This window comes from Tamandua tetradactyla, chromosome 6, assembly GCF_023851605.1.
Source record: "Tamandua tetradactyla isolate mTamTet1 chromosome 6, mTamTet1.pri, whole genome shotgun sequence".
In the NCBI taxonomy this organism is placed as follows: domain Eukaryota; kingdom Metazoa; phylum Chordata; class Mammalia; order Pilosa; family Myrmecophagidae; genus Tamandua; species Tamandua tetradactyla.
The window spans coordinates 168,997,740-169,017,848 of record NC_135332.1 but is presented as its reverse complement, the minus strand read 5'-3'; the positions used below and the strand labels follow the sequence as shown (position 1 = coordinate 169,017,848).

At 36.7% G+C, this 20,109-nt stretch overlaps 2 protein-coding genes, 1 long non-coding RNA gene and 1 pseudogene across 14 annotated transcripts in view; 1 reads left to right on the top strand and 3 right to left on the bottom strand.

Annotated features, from left to right (window-relative positions):
• Positions 1-3,411, bottom strand: part of LOC143689033 (uncharacterized) — a 29,704-nt gene extending 26,293 nt beyond the window's left edge. The window contains exon 1 of the long non-coding RNA XR_013178478.1: positions 1,706-3,411. This is a non-coding gene — a long non-coding RNA (uncharacterized LOC143689033). The remainder of the gene's footprint in view (positions 1-1,705) is intronic.
• TATDN1 (TatD DNase domain containing 1) overlaps positions 1-6,928 on the top strand; it is a 52,064-nt gene extending 45,136 nt beyond the window's left edge. For 10 of the 12 annotated variants that reach the window (XM_077167620.1, XM_077167621.1, XM_077167622.1 and 7 more), the window contains 3 exons: positions 2,345-2,415; positions 2,580-2,706; positions 6,722-6,927. In XM_077167620.1, coding sequence (XP_077023735.1) covers positions 2,345-2,415; positions 2,580-2,706; positions 6,722-6,824 — 301 coding nt within the window. In that variant the 3' untranslated portion in view covers positions 6,825-6,927. Of the gene's footprint in view, positions 1-2,344; positions 2,416-2,579; positions 2,707-6,721 lie in introns of all 12 variants that reach the window. The other 2 variants (XM_077167628.1, XM_077167631.1) reach the window with 1 other exon arrangement.
• A 628-nt stretch (positions 6,929-7,556) lies between these two features.
• Positions 7,557-20,109, bottom strand: RNF139 (ring finger protein 139). The gene is made up of 2 exons (XM_077167619.1): positions 19,386-20,109; positions 7,557-9,541 (listed from the first exon to the last, which is right to left on the bottom strand). Exons 1-2 carry the CDS (start codon positions 19,564-19,566, stop codon positions 7,731-7,733), a joined length of 1,992 nt encoding a protein of 663 aa, XP_077023734.1. The 5' UTR covers positions 19,567-20,109; the 3' UTR covers positions 7,557-7,730.
• Positions 9,552-11,100, bottom strand: LOC143689031 (cyclin-dependent kinase 2-associated protein 1 pseudogene; annotated as a pseudogene).

Below are 20,109 nucleotides of genomic sequence, written 5' to 3'. Positions count from 1 at the left end.
GAATGAGGTTAAAAGGGAAAATAATTCAGTTGTATGTATGGTAATTGTTCTTGTTTGCTAGCTGCTGGAATGCAATATACCAGAAATGGAATGGCTTTTAAAAGGGGTGATTTAATGAGTTGCTAGTTTACAGTTCTAAGGCCAAGAAAATGTCCCAATTAAAAACAAGTCTAAAGAAATGTCCAATCAAAGGCATCCAGGGAAAGATACCTTGGTTCAAGAAGGCCGACAGAGTTCAGGGTTTCTCTCTCAAGTAAGAAGACACATGGCGAACACAGTCAGGGCTTCTCTCTCTCGGCTGGAAGGGCACATGGCGAATACGGCATCATCTGCTAGCTTACTCTCCTGGCTTCTGGTTTCATGAAGCTCCCAGGGAGGCGTTTTCCTTCTTCATCTCCAATGGACTCTCCGCTTCGTGGTGCTGCAGCATTCTGTGTTCTCTGAATCTCTCTCCTCTTTTATAGGACTTCAGAAACTAATCAAGACCCACTCAAATGGGTGGAGACATGTCATCCCCTAATCCAGTTTAACAACCACTCTTGACTAAATCACATCATCCGGGGAGATAATCTCACTACAGTTTCAAACATACAGTATTGAATAGAGATTATTCTACCTTTATGAAATGGGATTTATATTAAAACATGGCTTTTCTTAGGGGGCATAATTCCTTTCAAACCAGCACAGTAATAGAAAAAAAAATTTTTTTTAATCCAGCCCCCCTTTGTTAAACCATGGACTATAAGTAATAGTACAATTATAAAATTGTGCTTTCATGAATTATAAAAAATGTACCACCCCAGTGCAAGGTGATAATAGGGTAGTTTATGGGAATCCTGTATTTTATGCGTGACTGTTCTGTAAACCCACAACTTCTCTAATAAAAATACTTTAAGAATTTTTATGTTTAGAGGTATATGCTTAAGTATTTTAAGAAATGACAATATTTTGGAATTTCCTTCAAGATAATAGAGAAATTGGGTGGGTGAGTATATAGGACAGGATTGGCATGTGTTGATGATTGATAGTGCTGGGTAATGAGTACGTTTGGGTTTTATATTTCTTTTATGTATAATTGAAATTCTCTATAAAAATGTGATCAGAAACAAATACTAAAATTGAAAAATGGAACATGAGAACAGTATTAGTAATTATCACAGTGGTGTTTTATAACGATCCATCTCCAAACTCACTGGTTTACAGTAAGCATTTCTTTTCATATTTGGGATGCTGATAAAGGCCACAAGCTACATGGTGGATTCAGGTTTGTGCTACATGTTTTTATTCTGGGCACCAAAGCTGAAGAGAGAGCTACTCAGTGAATGCTGCTCTCAGCAGATCACCAGAATGCAAGCCACATCACATTTTGAGCTTATGGGCTTTGCCATCCCATTGGTCAAACTCCTTGGGTGGAATTCATTGCTCTGACCAAAAGACCATGCAATGGTGTAAATACGTAATTTTATTAAATAAAAGTGAAGAATTCAGACTAATAATCCAATCTCTCTCAGACTGAAAATGAAAAGTCAAAGGTAACAGGGTCTACCAGGTCAAGAGGCTTAATATTTGATTAAAAGTCCCAGAATGAAAGGCAGAAAAAAATGAAAGACAAAAATAACTGTTCCCCATATTTTCCAAGACTTTGAAGAGAATAACATCTAAAACAGAAGGGTCCAACTGCCCAAATGGATGAAAAAAGACATACCTGTACACATCATGAAGTTTCATGACATTAATAATAGAAGATCCTAAAAGCTCCCAGTTAGCCATAAAAAGGACACCTATAAAGGAAGGGTCAAAATGGCATTTCCTTACTAATTTTTTCATTTTCATACCTTCTTAAAGACACAATTCTAACAGTAATTATGATTTCCATCCTTTGGGAAAATTTTGTTTCAGATAAGATTTTTGAGAGGCTAATATGGACTCCTTCACACCAGTGAATCTCTTGTGTTTTGGTCCGTAAAGGAATTGATGTACCTTCAAACTTTGCTCTATGAACATCTCTAAATTATCCAAATAACACAGAGGAACAAATGAATTTTTTAAAGCTAAATATTACTTACACTGATAGAGAAAAGCTATTGGAGAAATCAGCTGATAAGTATGAAAAATTGCATCCTAAAGGCAGGCTCTGTTTGGACTAGATCTTAACTTTCACTCTGAAAGGTAAGAATGTGCAGTTTCTAATGGGAAAAGGAAGTATAATGCCATGTGCCAACCAAAGTTTTGACATGTGGTTTTAGATTAATTTTGCAATTTGTTTTAGGGATTGATATGTAAAAAGCTATTCTTCATTAAATGTCATCTTTATATATATATATATTTTTTTAATTTTTTTAAGCTCACTGAAAACTGAAGCAAATTTGGAAGTTTTGAAGTCAATACCTAGCGAAAAATTAATGATTGAGACCGGTAAGTTTGTTTTTAAATTTAGTTTTCTTATTTATGCAAAAGGTAGAGAAAAAGATCTTTACTTCACGTTTACTGTTAAACAATTGTTTCTTTTGATAATTGATTAGAAAACAAAATTTTAAAATTAAACCCCTTTAGAGACACTTCCCTTTGCTTAACTGTAGATGCACCTTGGTGTGGAGTCAAAAGTACACACGCTGGATCAAAATATATAAAAACTTCATTTCCTACCAAAAAGAAGTGGGAAAATGGGCATTGTATGAAAGATAGGAACGAACCCTGCCATATAATGTAAGTATGTTGTTTTCGTGGTCTTCAAAAACATTAAAATCACCTCCCAAATGCTACTTACAAAGTGAACTCAAGGGACAGAATTAGTAAGATAGTAAAGTTTGGTGAAATCCCTATGAAGTTCAGGTCTAAAACCACTCTTAGAGTGATATGGGGGAATATACACTTTAACTGCTCTCTTCACTCCTCTATTAGATCTTCTCAATCCAAGTGATTTTATTGCAGCAGTGAGAAATTTATATGATTTTGGTCATTTGTCATTTTGTAGGAGAGGGAGAAGATCTTAAAGCTATCCACATAATCATCCCTTTTCCTGGTTTAAGTTCTATTCTCATACACCTGCCCTGGTGATGTTTATAAAAATGCAGTCTTAACTGACATTTCTGTTAACAGTGTCTGTATTTTAAATGGCTTGACAAACTGAATAAATCTAAGAAATAGATTATTTCCTTAAGCCTCTGAACAAAAAGAAAAGTGGTAGAGAAGATTTTCTTTTCCAACCAAATAAAAGCAGAACCTTTTAGAATTTTATTTTAACGGGTTCATCATCCAATTTCTTGTTTGCAGAAACAGGTAATTTAAATATAGACTGCATCAATCTAATATAGTTTGTCAGTTCAAACAATTGAGCATATTTGTAACACATTCTTAAAACTAAATACTGAATTGTTACTAATTCCTTCCATATGCTTACCATCTTTTAGTATTTTTTTTTTTTTTTTTTTAAAGGAAAGACAGAGAGAAGGAAGGAAGGATAGAAGGAAGGAAGGAAGGAAGAAAGGGAAACATTTTTAAACATTTTCTTGTTTTATTGTATTCTGTTTCTCCGTTTTTGTTACATGGGCTGGGGCCGGGAATCGAACCGAGGTCCTCCGGCATAGCAGGCAAGCACTTTGCCCGCTGAGCCACCGCGGCCCGCCCTTTTAGTATTTTTAACAGTTAAAGAGTATTAGGAAAGCCAAAACCCATCAGGCAGAAAATGAAGAATTGTCCTATTAAATGTATTTGCAAGTTTTTCCTTTACTAACATGCTGGCATGGCACTGGCACGAACTTTAAAACCAAATGTTTTAAAACTCACACTGAGGAATAATGTCAAATTTCGCTTGGTAAAGAATCATTTGTAATTTTTATAAAATGTAGATAACTTGCAAATTCAGTCAGGAGACAATATTTCTGAATAATTCTTTGGCAACTTAAAAGGACACAGGATAAGAAACTGGTATTTTGCCAGCACCCAATTTAGAAGAAATAGTTGCCATCAGCAAATCTAAGTCAATTTTCTAAATTACCTCAATCTTAGGTAAAATTATAACTGTTGACTTAACTGTACATTTTCAAGACCAAATTTCAAGACGTTTTTAAATGTAGCCTATTAAAAGAACCATAAAGGTGGAGAGTATCAACTGCAATCACATTTCAAAAACTACATTTGCCCTTAGTCTAGTGTTAATTCCTAATCAGCAATTAAATTCCTACTTACCAAAGTCATTTTTATCACCCTTCCCATTAAGTTTTATGTTATTTGTATAGAGGTCTTTTCTCTCTTTTAGATTATGAATTCCTTAAAACAGACATTTTGTAGCTTCCATCATGACAGGAAAGGTGCACATTACTAAGGCTACACAAAAGAATCAATACAGCCCCTGCCCTCACTCATCCACCAGATGAGTAGTACACTGTTGCCAGGCACTGTAGATAAAGTATTAAACAGGTCAGAAAGGATTGCTGCCTTCCTGGAGCAAACAAGCAGATGAATTATAGTCTGCGAATCTTGTAGTAGTTACAGAAGTATATACGACCACCTGCCTTCAGGGGAAATAGAACTTTACTGAGATACTTCAGTGTTCTTTACACATGACTGGGAGTTAGGCCAGAAAAAGACAAACACCTTGAGCAAAGGCAGACTGTAAAAGGGTCTTCCTGATCCAGGGAATCAATGAACTGTTGCAGAAAGTAGGATGGCAAGGGGTTAGCGGAACAAAGTACTACAAGGTAGTAAAATGGAGCCAGACTGTGGGGGCTCTTGTGTGCCAACCTTAGTTTAGATTTTATCAGAAGCCAGAGGATTTTAAGCAGAAAAAAGTGGCAGATTTTTTTTAAAAAGCTGTAACTGCATCAGTGTGGGGGAAGGACTGGAATGGCAAGAAGGGTGGAAAGAATCACATAGATCTCATATGTACAGTACTATGTGTGTAGTAAGCACTTGAATTTGAATTTGGTTACTGTTTGCATGACTAAAAAGCTGTGTGTAGTGTAAACATGCCACTTTAAACAAAAGGAGCCATTGATTCTCAGGGACACTAAACTGAAAGCAACTGTAGCTTTCAGCTATGTAAGATACAATGAAATAGCCGGAATGCAAAAAGTTTTAAGAGCCATAAATTTTGTATTGTCAGACTTTCTACTTAGCACCAATGGACTTCTCATTTCATAGTTTCAAATAACCAATTTCTACATCTGAAAAAGGTGATTCTGCTGTACAATACGATCTTAGCAAACCTTTGGTGAACTTCCAAATTTTATACCATTAGCAGTACTACTTATAGGTTCCAATTCTAAGAAAAACTTAGAGGAAAACTTGTCTAAAAATCCAATTCTCTTAGTAGTATCCTAATTGAAGTGGTCATAGTTTTAAATTATCATATTTTGACAAGCAGATAACAAAACTTTAATATAGTGAATTCATTTAGTATATTTAAATGAGCCTTTTTATGCAAATATTACAGAACCAAAAAAATTCCAGTTAACTTTTTTTGGGAGGGGGAATATTGTATGGGTCGGGGTCACATTTCATTCTCTTTCCATTACTGCAGCACCATTTGTTGAATTTTTCTCTTTTTTTTCGGCAGGGTTGGGGCGGGGAGTACATAGCCCAGAATTAAACCCAGGTCTCTTCCATGGCAGGCAAGAATTCTACCACTGAACTACCACTGCACCCCTAAAATTCCAGTTAACTCTTAAGTCTCCTTTACTAATTCCTTTAGGTGTTCACACTTAAGATACCCATTGAGAAAATAAAAGCTTAAGAAAGGGCGGGCCACGGTGGCTCAGCAGGCAAGAATGCTTGCCTGCCATGCCAGAGGACCTGGGTTCAATTCCCGATGGCTGCCCATGTAAAAAAAAAACAAAATTCAACAAATGGTGCTACAATAGCAGGATATTCACATGGAAAATAATGAAATGTGACCCCGCCATACAGCATACAAAAAAAAAAGCTTAAGAAAGGAAATTTTTACTTCAGAATTTTCTAATGTATTTAAAAAAAATACCCACATGAAATTGCTAGGAAATTATTACTGCTAATATCATCATTCTAGGCAGAGAAACAAAGATGGACACATAGGCTATTCTCTTCCTTGCAGAGAAAAAAAAAATACAAGGACAGAAAGCTCTATCCCATTTCTCTCTCATATCCTACCCCAATCCACCCCCAAAATAACAATAAATTATGCCACAGCTTCCTTTGCTGTCATTGTACTAGTGATCAATCAGCAATTTCCTGCTGTCTCTAAAAGACTCGTTCTCTTAGCAATGGCTTTCAAACTTGGATTGCTACCCCCACAAGACAAATTATGACTCAGGGCCTACTTACATATATAAAACAAAAACGAAAAAGTACTTACCTTTCTGAAATCAGTGTACTTACTGTTTTATTTTTTTAAATGCTTATAACCCGCTAATGAATATATTGTGACCTACAGTTTAAAATTACATCATTTCCACTGGTTTTCCATAATCTTGGCACACAAAATATTGAAGACTGGTTTTATAATTTACTTGAATCTGGTGTTTGGCTCTAGTTGTTACAAGATAGCTCCAGAAATTTCCCTCTAATTACTCTATATTAAATATAAAATAAAGTTGCTGAAAATTTTATTATCTGCTAAACTTTGCTTATTGTGTTAAAAGCACTAGTACATTTTCTTCCTTTCTGTAAAAAAAAAAACGATAATTATACCTTTAAAACCATATGTACTTGGAGATTTAACCATCTGTTTTTTTTGTTGTTTTAGTCAAATACTAGAGATAATGTCAGCAGTAAGAGATGAGGATCCACTGGAATTAGCCAACACGCTGTATAACAACACCATTAAAATATTTTTTCCTGATATGTAATTGGTATGTGTCTTCCATTTTCCATGTATGTAAAATTTCATGGTAAACTTATTGAGAGTTTCAATAAAGTAATTGTCTGAAAGTTGTCTACAGAGGTATTATAAATATCACTATACACTATATTCCGTTTTTTATCCATAAAGTCAGACCAGGATTTTTTTATATCCTTAATACCCTAGTTTAAAACAATGAAAACCCCAAATATTTTCATTCTATCTCTTCAAAAGGCTGAAAGGAAAATTTATCTCAATACTGCAAGCATAAACTAAAAAATATATTGCTTTTATATCAAATAAACAATTAGCACATTCTAGTTTATACCAAAGATTAGTTAATATAAGCCTTCAATTCTTAGTCTTTGAGTCATGACTTTTGAAACAAGCACAACTACATTGCTACTCTCAATGATTCTAGTATGTTAAATTTTTCCCTAGTTTTAAAATACTACATAGATAGCCTTTATCCTGTGGTCCAAATTATTTCCTTGACTTTAAATGTGGTTTCCTCTGACATGCATTTTCACTCTCTCACCCAAAAGAAAAAAATAGGGTTCAGAGTTAGAGATGTTACATACTTTTCATTGAGGAATCTTTGGCACAGTTGACGCACTATATTATCAATACATCTATTAAAAAGCTGTTTGTTCCAATTTTGTCAAAAACATGTGAAAACATTTTATTCTATGTACAATAATGTACACAAATTTAAATAGGTCACCAAAGAGACCAGAAGTAATTAAAGAGGTATATTTACAGTAGCACATCACAGTAAACGGAAAACCATTCACAGATTCAACATTGATACTGTTTTTGTGCTTGGTTACACACTGAAGTGAAGCATATTACTTCATTTTGGATGAACTGAATTTTAAACAAATACCTCAATGATTAGTAAATGCTATTTTAATCAGTCAGTATCATCATTAAATTCTTCAGCTGCTGTGCCTGTGTGCTGGATCACTCCATTTCTTTCTCTTTGAACATCATCATCACAATCTGTACTGTCATCTTCATTCAATTCTCTGTCAGATTCAGCAGCAGCTTCTCTGATAGCTTCCTCTGGATTTTCATTGGGTGCAATAAATCCATTGTTGTTAGATGTATTTGAGTTATCCTTGATATCATCTTCGATGTATACTTTTTGATGGCACATAGGACAAGTATCTTGAATGTATAGCCATTTCCGAAGGCAAAGTGCATGGAAATAATGATTACATGGTGTAATACGAGCAGATGTTGTAAACTCATGATAGCAGATTGCACATACATCATCTATTTCTTGTAATCTGTTCCCTTTTATTTCAGGAAGTGAATTAATTTTTTTAACAGCAGTCCTACGATTCATGAATGTCTTCCAGCCATTTTTTGCTTGTAAGTAGATGTTAAAATATGCATGTAGGCACATCATACAAGCCCGAATTTTACTTCCTGACTCAAACATCATAGTATAAGCCCCATTTCCAAACATTACGACTCCAAAAATAAATTCAATAATATTGCCTGTTGAGCGAACATAGTAGACATAATCATCAAGCTTTTCCCAGAGGACATTATAGTAGCCATCAATCATGAATAATGTATAAACAGTAAGAGAAACAATTACTTTTAAACAGAGTTCCACACAAAAAGCTGTAACTGCAAACAACCATGTATTTAGTGCATAATGATGCCAAAGAACATAACTGAGTAAAACAGGAAGAATAAACAGGCAAGCAGAGACAAATAGCACAGGAAAATGTCTACGAAAAGATGACACATGAGAGGCACTGAGAGACATTAACACAGGGTCTGTCATTCCATGGATGAAATGCAGGACTGCAGTTAATAAAAGGCACATGTTTCTACTTAAACGAATGAGTCTCTCTTCTGGTCTTAACCCACTTAAACCAGTCTGAAGAGCCAAAATAAAAAATAAAACAGGTGCTACAAAGCCAAGCCTCCTGTCATCTTCTTCAGTTGATCCAATAAAGGCCAATATTCCAAGCCCCAAATAATGGGCTATTGAAGAAATTACAGCACTCATGCCCAGAACAGTTAGTGTAGAATCACATCCACTAATTATAAGATTACAAATGAGGTCCCAGAAATCATCCCAAGAAATAAAGAAGGAATCAGTTTCATTTGCCATCCTTAAAATGTATGTTAACACTGTAGCCTGTGCTGTAATTCTTGTTAGCCAAAAGACTCGCAGTATATCTGGGAAACGAATTCTCTTCCATGTGTCCTCCATTAATAACTGTAATCCATAAATCCGATACATGTGCCTCACTAAAAGATAGACATATCGTGTGGAATAATAAAACCACCTAAGTTTCACAGCCAGTACAAGTAGTGTCGTTAATGTGAGAATCAAGGAAGAAATAAAAACTAAAGCCTCTCTGATGTGTAGTGGTAGTTCTGTGATTAAGCCTATTATAGGAACCAAGAGATCCAAAATAATTAATTGTGAATAAATGGAATGAATTTGGAGTAGTGTAATATATCCAATTCCAAATGTTAGCTGTAGAACGATGAGTGCCATCCATAGTGAGGGCCCTTTTCGAGGAAGCAGCTCAATTCCGAAAGCTGATGTGTTGTAGGCACCATAGAAGTCAATGTGCAAAGAAGCATAATTCACCAACACTGAGGTTGCAGCTAATAGAAAGGCTGAGCAGTACAAGTAAAACTTGAAAAGTGATCGCTGTGACAAGATGAGAACAATACTGGATACAAATATACCTAGAAGAAAAAAAAATAATGTGAATGAAACATTTTTTAAAATGTCTTTCTACTATGTTCATCCTCATCTGATAAGGAAATAAGAATATTTTCAGTTATAAATAGAAATACAATTGATGCTTAAGACATTGTATGTTTAAAGGCTGATAAAAGTTTTATAAAATTGGAGTTCAACAAGACACCATGCATTTTAAATTAGTTTTTAAATATCATCCTTTATTTTCTAATTTCCTAAGTAATTCAAGTAGTAAGTACTACATGTCTGAACACCAAATTACTAACTTCTGTTCAAGCTAGATGCCCTTGTAGTTTTTGAAAAGTTAGAAAAAAACAAAACTTAAAAGAAACGTGTTCTTTTAAATGATAATTTCAAAATCATTAAAAATATTTAGATTAATTCCATCAATAAAACAGGAAGAATTAAAAATAACCAAAACAAAATGGAAAACATTTCCTATTAAACCTTAAAGTACATTTTTTTGTTAATGAAAATAAATTTCATTACATCAAGTAATAAATACATACAAAGATGCAAACAGTTTTAGTCATTTTTTCCCAGACATTTTGATCAACTTACAGCAAACACAAAACTGAAATCTATATAGTCTCAGTATGAAAAATTTTGAGGATTCTTTTAGGTATGATAGGTTGCTCTTTCTTCTATATTTATAACTTGTGCACTTTTTAATCGACCACAAAGCACTAATAGTCATGCAAATGCTTAAGCAAAAAAGAAGTTATATTAAGTAGTATCTACACTGTATTGCCAAACTTGGGACCGGATACTAAGTAAAGCATGCTGTCAGTATTTACTAAGAACACAATCCTTAAAGTTGTATTACCTTATGAAAAGGAACAAAAAACAATTTAGGTAACATAAGTGTATTCAAAAAAGATGATGATACTGGTATCTTGAAGTCATACTACAGATTGATGATAGGTAACTTTTTCAATTTTTCAATAATTTTTTTTAAATCAATGCTTAAGGGAAAAAAAAACCTGAGTACTTTCTAACTATTTAAAACACAAATCCTAATCAATTGCAAAATCTCTTCTTAACGCTTAGTCTAGGTCAGAGCCTAGGGAACCACTGGAGGGAAAAAGGGAGAAATAAAAACAAGCTTAACACTGTGACAAGAGTTTCATCTGAACAGGAGAGATTAACTGTAACTTCACATCTTGTAAAAAGATGGAAAGCCTTCAAAGCTACAGAGGCGGCTAGGACCTGGCATTCGTTCTGTTTCAGCCAAGCACTCCCAAACCAGTCCTCTAGCTTGAATGATACCTCGTTTTAGCCTCTCCATGGCACTCTTGCTCCCCACGTAGGTGGCTCTGATCTCTTTTCCCAACTCTTCCATGATGGCCAACAACTCCGCATATTTGCTTTGGGGTACCTGGCTATTCCCAGTTCCCTGGGTGTAGCCAGGGAGGGTGGCCCATAGTCACTCAGCAGCTGGCGGTACTGCACGTTGCCACGCTGGGGGAAGGAGAGTGGACGCTTCCAGCCATGCTGAGGGAGGTGGCGGGACGTAAGCGTTCAAGTTGGCCTTGTAAGACATCCCCGCCAGCAGCCGCGCGGTGCCAGCGTCCCTGCGTCCGTCTGTACGCCCTCTGTGCTCTTTTTGTTGTTTAAAGTACATTTTTTCAAGTGTTCTTTAGGAAATAAAGTTTAACTTACATTTTCTACTCCCAGGTATAATTCCAACTTTCCCTCAATATGTGAACACTCCTTAAATCAAGGCATTTCCCAAGAGTCCAAATACAGTCTTTTTTTTTCTCGATTCTTTACTTCAGAATTATAAAATGCCTAAGTTCCTTTTTTCCTGTAAAATACTGAATCTTTTATCAATCAATCCTTTTTATTATTTTTCAGATTACAAAAGTAAATTCAGAAAACTAAAACATACAAAGAAAATGGTAATAAATCTTCCCCTCCTCCACTCTTGTAAGTAACCAATGTAAACAGTCTGAGGTACACCATCTTTCTTTGGCTCTTACTCTAAGATTACAATAAAAATATCAAAGGTCTCAACTATGAGAATGACATCCAAAATTCACTTAGTTCCAGGTTTACAGTACAACTGCACAAGTCAAAATTTCTAAAATCTAACTCACCTGCAACTAGAACCTGCTCTTCCTTTAGTGGCACCCCTACCCTGCCCTCTCAAACTCTGCCAATCAGTTGCCAAATTCTACTGACATTCATGTCTCCCCTTTCTGGGTAACAAACCAATTAGTTTGCCAGTCTCTAAAAACTCAATTTATCAGAATCCATCACCACTTTCTTCATTCCTCTGCTCAAAAATTCTTCAACCACGCTGACATTACTATCAACCAAAATCTATATTCCTTATCCTGGCATTCTAGGATCCAACTTGCTTTAGAGTGATATTCTTCCGGACAAGTCAGTGCTCCAGACACTATGGCTTTTCTCTAATGTAACTGCAGCTATGTTTATACTCTTCTTTGTTTGGAATGATGGCCACACCAACTTCTCAAATCCCTTTTCAAATCTGACCCATCCTATTGACCAGCTTTCTGAGAATGACTACTCCTTTAGCATACCCATGGATCTTACCAAAACCCCTGCACTTATACTGATACTGTAGCTATCTGAATAGGTATCATCTGCCCTATTATACAATGTTCCCTCTATAGCAAGCAAGGACCCCCTCTTTTACACCTATGGATCTGCAAATATTTTGTACAAAATAAGTATAATTAGTATTCATTGGGGATATAGATGTTGCATTTCAAATTACATTTTTAAAGGAAACCACAAAACACAAACTGCTTGGAAAATGAAACCTATGAAAAGGTTAAGACAAAGCTGAGAAACAAACAAAAAAAAGTGAAAGACTCTAAGGTCAAATTAAATATCCACCTACTATCCAGTTTACTGCAGCATGTAATCAAGAAAGACTTGCATATCACAGTGGAGGCATTTCACAACCTATTGCACGTAAAAGCAAATACTTCCTCTAAATGCAGACTTTAGCCAAAAGCTTAAAATGTATCTGGTGCCAAGGTGTCAGGTCACTTGTGAAAAGGAAAATTAAAGGGCGCAATCAACCGGAAGATCCACAAATCTGAATAAGAAGCACCTGATACCCTGAGCAACTGAGCCACTAATAATCTTCCAAAGAACTGAAAGCCCAAGTTGGGTCCTCCCTTTCAATAGAAAATGGACTTTTCAAGGAGAATTAGAAAAAGTTTCCATGGAAGGTAATTTTAAGAAAATGGAATTAACTCAGCTTACTGTATATCATATATAATCATTCTTTCCCTACATGGTTAAAAAAATGGTATTTTTATGATGACAAAACAAATTAATCTCATAAGATAAAACCAAAGTAACTTTAGTTCTCTATATTATGCCTGCTAAAGGGGAGAAAGACAAACAGGGATTGTAATTTATTTTTGTCAACTTGCTGTTCACAAAGTGGTAAATTACCCTTCACATTGACTATTCATGACCTCTGCTCTGCTATAATTTATAACCGCCATTTTTATTCTAAGAGGTTTTCCTCCTGAAGGTTACTTTTTAAACAAAAGTTTAACACAAAAATGAAGGAATAATTTAAAAATACTTCTGAAGAAAAAATGACATTTTGTTTTATGAAAATTTACCATGAGAAGAGAAGATGTGACAAAGAAATACAATCCCAAAGTTTGGATATGTCCTAGCAAATAACAATATGATAGTACTCATTTCTGATTAAAATTGCCATCCCACCCCCACCCCCAAGATATAAAAATGAGTAAATCTTTCAAGAACAGTATACAAGTGTTCTAAACCCTATATGAAAGTTTGCATGTATATGGGATTCTTGAAATTGTCTTTTATACTCATGTTCCTATCTATGAAAAAATGCATCCTACTTCTAACTTTCAGAATGTGGGAAGAATTAACTTTAATTTTACAAGAAAAAAGTCAACTTCCCAAGCAACATTTTCCCAAGTAACATTCCCACCTCATATTGTCAATAATATCAACTCTTCATTGCATCTTCACAATTTCAGACATAAAACTCTCAGTATTTACCCTAAGAGACTTAAAGAAGAAACGAGTTTCTCAGCAGGATTTAAGAGAGACTTATGTAAGTAACCAAGACTATATATAGATGTTGTTTATATATAACTGAATTATACATAAACAGAATTAACTGAAATCACACCTGAATGATCCTGGCCCAGTTCTCCAGAGATGAGAAAGGTTCACTAATGGATCTCAAGATAAGAAAAGAAGCAGGTATCAAAATCACTTTAAGAGCTTTGAAACTATATATGAACTCAATGGATAAAAGACTTTGGGGCCTTTTCCATTTGGATTACCAAAGCAAACAAACAAGCATAATTAACCAACCACGCAAGTTACACAAAAAGGGTTTAACTCTTTTATGTGTAAAGTCCATTCATAACCTTAACTTTTTACTGAAACGTAATACAAAAAAAAAAAAAACCTAGCACAGATTTACAACTCTTAGGTAACTTAAACGTCTTTAAAACATAATTAAAGCAACTGTGGGAAAACATTTCCATACCCAATAGAATAAAAAGGGAGAAGCATAGAAATAAATGTTACTACCTTACGCCCAAGGGAAATCTAAGCAATAAAACTTGGGACAAAGTTAATAAAATACCTTGAAACGTTCATCTGTAACTATAATTAACAAACTATAGCATAAGGAAAATGTTTCTATCAACCCCTCATTCTAAGTTAAAAAACTGGTACCCCAAACTTTTTATTAGTAGGATAAGATGATTTTGCTTTTACACTAAAAGCTGCAAGTTCTTGTTTTTATTAAAAAGTAATATGTTCAATTCCCGGTGCCTGCCCATGCAAAAAAAAAAAAAAAAAAAGTAATATGTGAGTATGGCTTTTTTTTTTTTTTAAGTCAAATGCTTTAGAAATATTAAAGCATAAACCAAGCTTTTCTAGTCTGCATCACCCATCTTAACTGGCACCACAAAGGCCACCCCTTTTAACATCCTGACAAATTCTTTTTACATAAACAACTTGATTTTGGACTTCTAGCCTCCAAAAGCATAAGAATAAGTACACTTACACTTCCTCCCCAAAAGGAATCTCACTATAATAGGGTTTTGTGGGTTTTTTGCCTTTTGTAAAAAACTTGTATTTCTCTGATTAGTTATGAGAGCATCTTTCCATTCTTATAGATCATGTAGGTTTCCTCCTCTGTTGGAAGAGTCCAATTCATGTACCCTATAAAGACAAGTTCAAATTTCCTAATTCCTGGCCCTGTGGATGTGAATTCATTTGTAAAAGATCTTCAAAGATACTATTAAAATTAGGGCTAAGTTAATCAAGATGATCCTTGATCCAGAACGAGTGGAGTCCTTATAAGCAAAGGATATATGGACAGGAAAGTACAAGCCACTAGAGAAGGCAGAGACCAGAGCAGACACAAAGAAATAGGTGGCAACTTGGGAGAGGGAGAGAGATTGTCAGCAAGCCTCCACTACAATGCTATAGCCAGAAAGCATAGCCTTGCCAAACATCTTGAGTTTGGACTTTTAGCCTCTAAAACTTCGAGCCAGTAAGTTCCTGTTATTTAAGCCAACCAATATGTGCCCATTAATCTGTGGAGTTGTTTTTTTTTCCTTATTGAACTGTAGAAGTTTTTAAAACAGTCTGAATACAAATTCTTTGTCAGTTTTATGTAGAGCAAATATTTTCTGGTTTGTGGCTAGTCTTTTCAACTTTTTGGATGCTGCCTATAAATTAACAGAGGATTTCAATTTTAATATTGTTGAATTTACCAATCTTTATTTTATACATTTGCTTTTTTTTAAAGAAAGATTACTCTGAGGTTTAAAAAAATGTTTCTATATTTTCCTCTGAAATGTTTAAGGTTCTGCTTTTCACATTTAGGTATAAATCCACTTGGAACTGACTGTTTATATGTTGACAGAAGGTAGGGCTCTACTATAGTTTTTTCCCTATGAATAAACTAAATGACTACTAATTGAATAGCCCATATTCACCTCACAGACTACAGTTCAACCTCTGGAACATGGGTGGCCTCCTGACGGGCTCTGTATTCCTTCTGCTGGTCTACCCGTCTCTAGTGGTTCGCAACTTGAAACAGTTTTGCCCACTAGTAGAAATTTTTGGCTGTCAGAACCCGGGCAGGAGGGGACCCGCAATGAAGGGGATGCTACTGTCATCTAGTGGGTAAAGGTCATGGATCCTACAATGCACAGGACAGCCCACCCACAACAAAGGAATTATATTGATCAAAACAATAGTGTCACTGTTAAGAAATCCTGGTCTATTACTATACCAGTCATAATTACTACTGCTTCATTTTATTTTTTTCACTTTACAGTTTTTTTCATATCTTTCTTTGGTACACGAATACAATCATTCTTTTCAACAACTTTATTGCATGACCAGACCAAAATACAAGAATCAATTTGCTTTTAATAGACATTTATATGAACAGTGTATTGTTGTTTTTACTATAACCTATAATGAATATCCTTGCTCAAAGGAGCTTCAAGACCAGATTCCTAGGACCAGAATTGTGAATCAAAGGTATATAGCAAATTTTGGATGTCTGCGCCAACTGACTTAACAAAGAAGTTACATCCTACCAAATGGTATAATTTACCTATAACCCCATACCTTTGCCAAACTAATTTTTAATCAAATTCTGAACTCTATACCAACCTGATAAGTGAAATTTCGGTTTGACTGCATTTCTTTAAATTATGAGGTTAACTATTTTTTCTTTTGCTTATTTACTTTTTTTGCATTTCATTTGGTGTGAACTGGTTGTCCCAGCCCATTCATCTACTGCCTTAGGAAAACTCACTAGATCGCGAATCTCCTATGAAGCAAATATTTTTCCTGGGTTAATTTTCTTGGGAGGAGTGGGGGGTGGGAGTGTACAGTCTGGGAATCGAACCCAGGTCTCTGGCATAGAAGGTGAGCATTCTACCACTGAACTGCCTGTGCACCCATTCTTCAGTTAATTTTTAAGGATTTTTTTAATGTTTGCCGTATATAAACTTTTTCTTTTTTGTACTCAAATTTGCAATTTTGTCCCTTATTAAGTTCTGGCTTTTCTTTGATGTTTAGAAAGGCTTTTCCCACTTCAATGAAGTATCATAATATGGGGTGATACTACTAAACAAACTCCTATGTTTGCTTTTTTGCCTTACATTTAAATTTGCTAGTTCAGCATGAAGCTGCTCTAGACTTAGTTTCATTGAGCATTTAACATCTCCTAAGAAATAGCTAAATATTAAAATTCTTAAATATTCTATATATTGTGACATGACTTTATTTGGATCTCCAAAATGAGATATTTCTGGAATTCTAAAATTTAGTTGGATACCAAGTGAAAGTATAGTCATACCTCTTTTTTGTAGGGGGAAGAAAGAATAAATTCTTCAAACACTACTTATCAAATTGGTAATGCTTATTAGAGAACAAATTTCCATTTCTACAATTTAAGGGAAAAAGTGAGGTAAACAAGTATCAGGATTTGTACTTTAGTAGTACTGAGAATGAGAAGTCTATAATTATTACATAAAAAACTAAGGATTAAAAAAAACCAAAAAACAAGAAAACTAACCAGGCAGAACAATCAATTTCTATAATCCATTGGTATCTCTAACACACAAACCTCTGGCTTTTAAGTAATAATGTAAGATGCCTCATTAAGTGGCTCTCAAATTTAAGATATCTGTTTCTATTCAGAGTGAATTTTTTTGGCACCAAAACAAGAATTTTAAAATTATTATTCTTGCAAATGTGAAAATTTGCATTATTATATTGGTATAATGTAAGCAGTCAGCTTGGAAAATATTTCACATTTCTCATAAAGACTGGCCCAGAAAATATTTTGGGAAAACAATTTTCAAATAAGCAGCACTAATTATGTATTTACATTTTGCTGATATCTTCAAAAGACCTATATCTATAACAAAGTATGGCCTTAATTGAGGTATTAAAATAATTTAAAAAAAAAAAGCTACCAAGCATATTAGTAGGCTAACACTTCAGTAGCCCGTACTAGGTTCCAGATGCTGTTCTCAGAGTTCCTTTACTGCCCTTAACAACCCTAGGAGAAACCGTCACAGTCCATCTTTTAAAAAGTTTAGATGAGAAAATATAGGCACAGACCAATTAAGTAACAAACTAAAGTCACTTTCTTCTTTAAGCTGCCAAATATTAGCTCTTACTACTTATTACAAAAATAAGAATCATGGATAGAGTACAAGGAAAATTACTGGATTACTTTGTTCAATGTTCTTAATTAAGGAAAATACTCCCCTTAAAGCTCACTAGCCTGAAGCTCAACTCCAAGAGCACTTAAGCACTTGGTCCCAAAGGGATTCTTAGAGGATCTGTCGTTATCATGTAGTTTCCCAGAATGAACATAACAGAGTCCTCTCAAATGCAGTCCTATTTTTGCCAAAAATAATGGTGGTAGTATAATTTCCAGTGGCAAGCAGGACTGGCTGGGATAAAGTACCCAGTGGATTACTGAGAAGTCTTGTGCTAAAGAACATAACCCTCACATCTTTCAGTTTAAAAATACAGCATCTGGGTATTACTATACCATCTGTATCTGGATTGCAGCTCTACTGAGAAGGAAAGTGAACCATACTTTAAGATTTTTAAGCCCAGTCTCTGGCAATCACTTACTGGCTGTGTACCAAGAGCACAAAACGACCTCTATGACCCTCAGTTTGTCATATGTAAACTGAGAATAAAACTCATCTCTGCCCGTATTTGACAGTTAGCTTAAAGAATACCACTGAAAATGATTTTGCAAAAGCAGGATACCACACAAAGGTAAAATAATGTAACTGCTAAGAACAAAGTTCAGCATTTATTATTGCCCCATTTTGGTAGGAATAAAGCAACGGATGGCTCCTAATTCAAAGACTTCAGAAGGATCTTACAAATAGCCTGCCGTCAGCAACACTTTAATAGAACTAGTCTACGAAAAACTGATCACAGAATTATCTCATCAACAAAATTTGTCAAGTTTCAATTACTTAAAAAAATATCTTTTATGCATAAACGTTTCTCACTCTCGTGATGTAAGTGAAGATGGAGACGGGAGGTGGAATATAAGACGCTGTTAGCATTCCCTCCTTTCACATGTGATAAAGACTGCTTTCAGAAGTCTTTTTTGAAAGGTCTCATCATGTTCTAGCCACGTTTTAAAAATCGATTTCAGTCGCCTGTAGTTTATTCGTGCAAAATTTTAGGAGTTATCTCCTTCTTCATGAGGATATTTGGTAGTGGTTTCAAGGTCTAACATTCAAAACCCTGTGTCTCCTTCGCTTGAAATGTCATTTACCACAATCACGTGGACCCCAAAGATGCAAGAGAAATGACAACATACGAGTACTCCGCGTTTTGGAAAGGGGGAAACTGAGGCCCACCCCTTGGCACAACCAGTCCAAGGTCACAACCGCGAGACCGGGGCAAGCAGATTTGCTGTTTTTCCAAGGCTGTCGCATAGGACGCAGCAAACCAGAAATCATTCCCCAAGAGAAATGGCAGGCAAAGAACCGCATGCTCACACATCCATCCTTCCTCCCCGCCTCACTCAGGTGCCAGTACAAACAGGGGACTGACTTGCTAGGAGGACTGCTCCGCCGTCAACTCCGAGAAAAGTATCATCTCACCCTTCCCACTCCGCAAAGAAGCCCCTCTGGGGAATTAAACTGAGATTCTCAAACGCACACATACACACACACCCGACCCACGGCCTGTGCGCCCCTGCCAGAATCCCTAGGGCACGTCTCGGCCCACAGAGCCATTCCGGGTGGCAAGCTACCCAGTACCCCTTACCAAGGAGCCGGAGGAAGATCTGGAGTCCGATGCAGAACCGGCTTTGGCTGGAATCGTAGTAGGAGTTGAAAATGGCGTCGATGATGTAGAGGCAGGGCACCCGGAGCGCCACTTCGAGCGCCGCCCAGACCTGCTGATGGGCCATCCGCACCTGCTGCTGCGGGGGCCCCACCGCCGCCATGAGCCGCTGCCACACCGGGCCTGGGCCGGGCCGGGCCGGGCCGGGCCTCGAGGGGCAGGGCCGGGGACAGAGGCCGGGGGCGGGAGCTAGAGCGGGCGACTCCACCCCCGCCCGCCCTCCTCTTCTGACTCCCTCACGGCCAGCCCCGCCGCCCGCTCGCGTCTCTCGAGCTGGAGCAGGCGGCGGAGACGGCGGCGGCGGCGGCTCCCTGGGAGGCCTCTCGGTGTCGGTGTTTCCGGCTGGCTAAGGTCTGGCTCCTCCTCCCTCCACCGCCTCCCCCGCCCGCGGAGCCACCATCTTGACCTCGCCCGCCGGCCTCTGCCGTTGCTGCTCTTGCGAGGCCCCGAGGCTGTCCCCGTGGTCACGCGAGACCGCGAAGCCCGCGCCGCTATTGAGTCATAATCCGGCGCAGGGGGCGCTCCCGTTCCGTCATCACGCACGGTCGTATCAGGCAACTCAGAGCGTTGCCATGGTTCTCGCCCACCACCTCAGGCCGCGCCGTTCGCCAGTAGTCCCTTCCCGCCTCAGGGTAGCCGCCTCATC

Excerpts from the sequence above, each read along its gene's own strand:
- RNF139 (XM_077167619.1), bottom strand. The coding sequence starts at position 19,566 with ATGGCGGCGGTGGGGCCCCCGCAGCAGCAGGTGCGGATGGCCCATCAG. Across the intron at positions 9,542-19,385 it reads GATCTTCCTCCGGCTCCTTG|GTATATTTGTATCCAGTATT; the intron begins GTAAGGGGTACT and ends TTTTTCTTCTAG.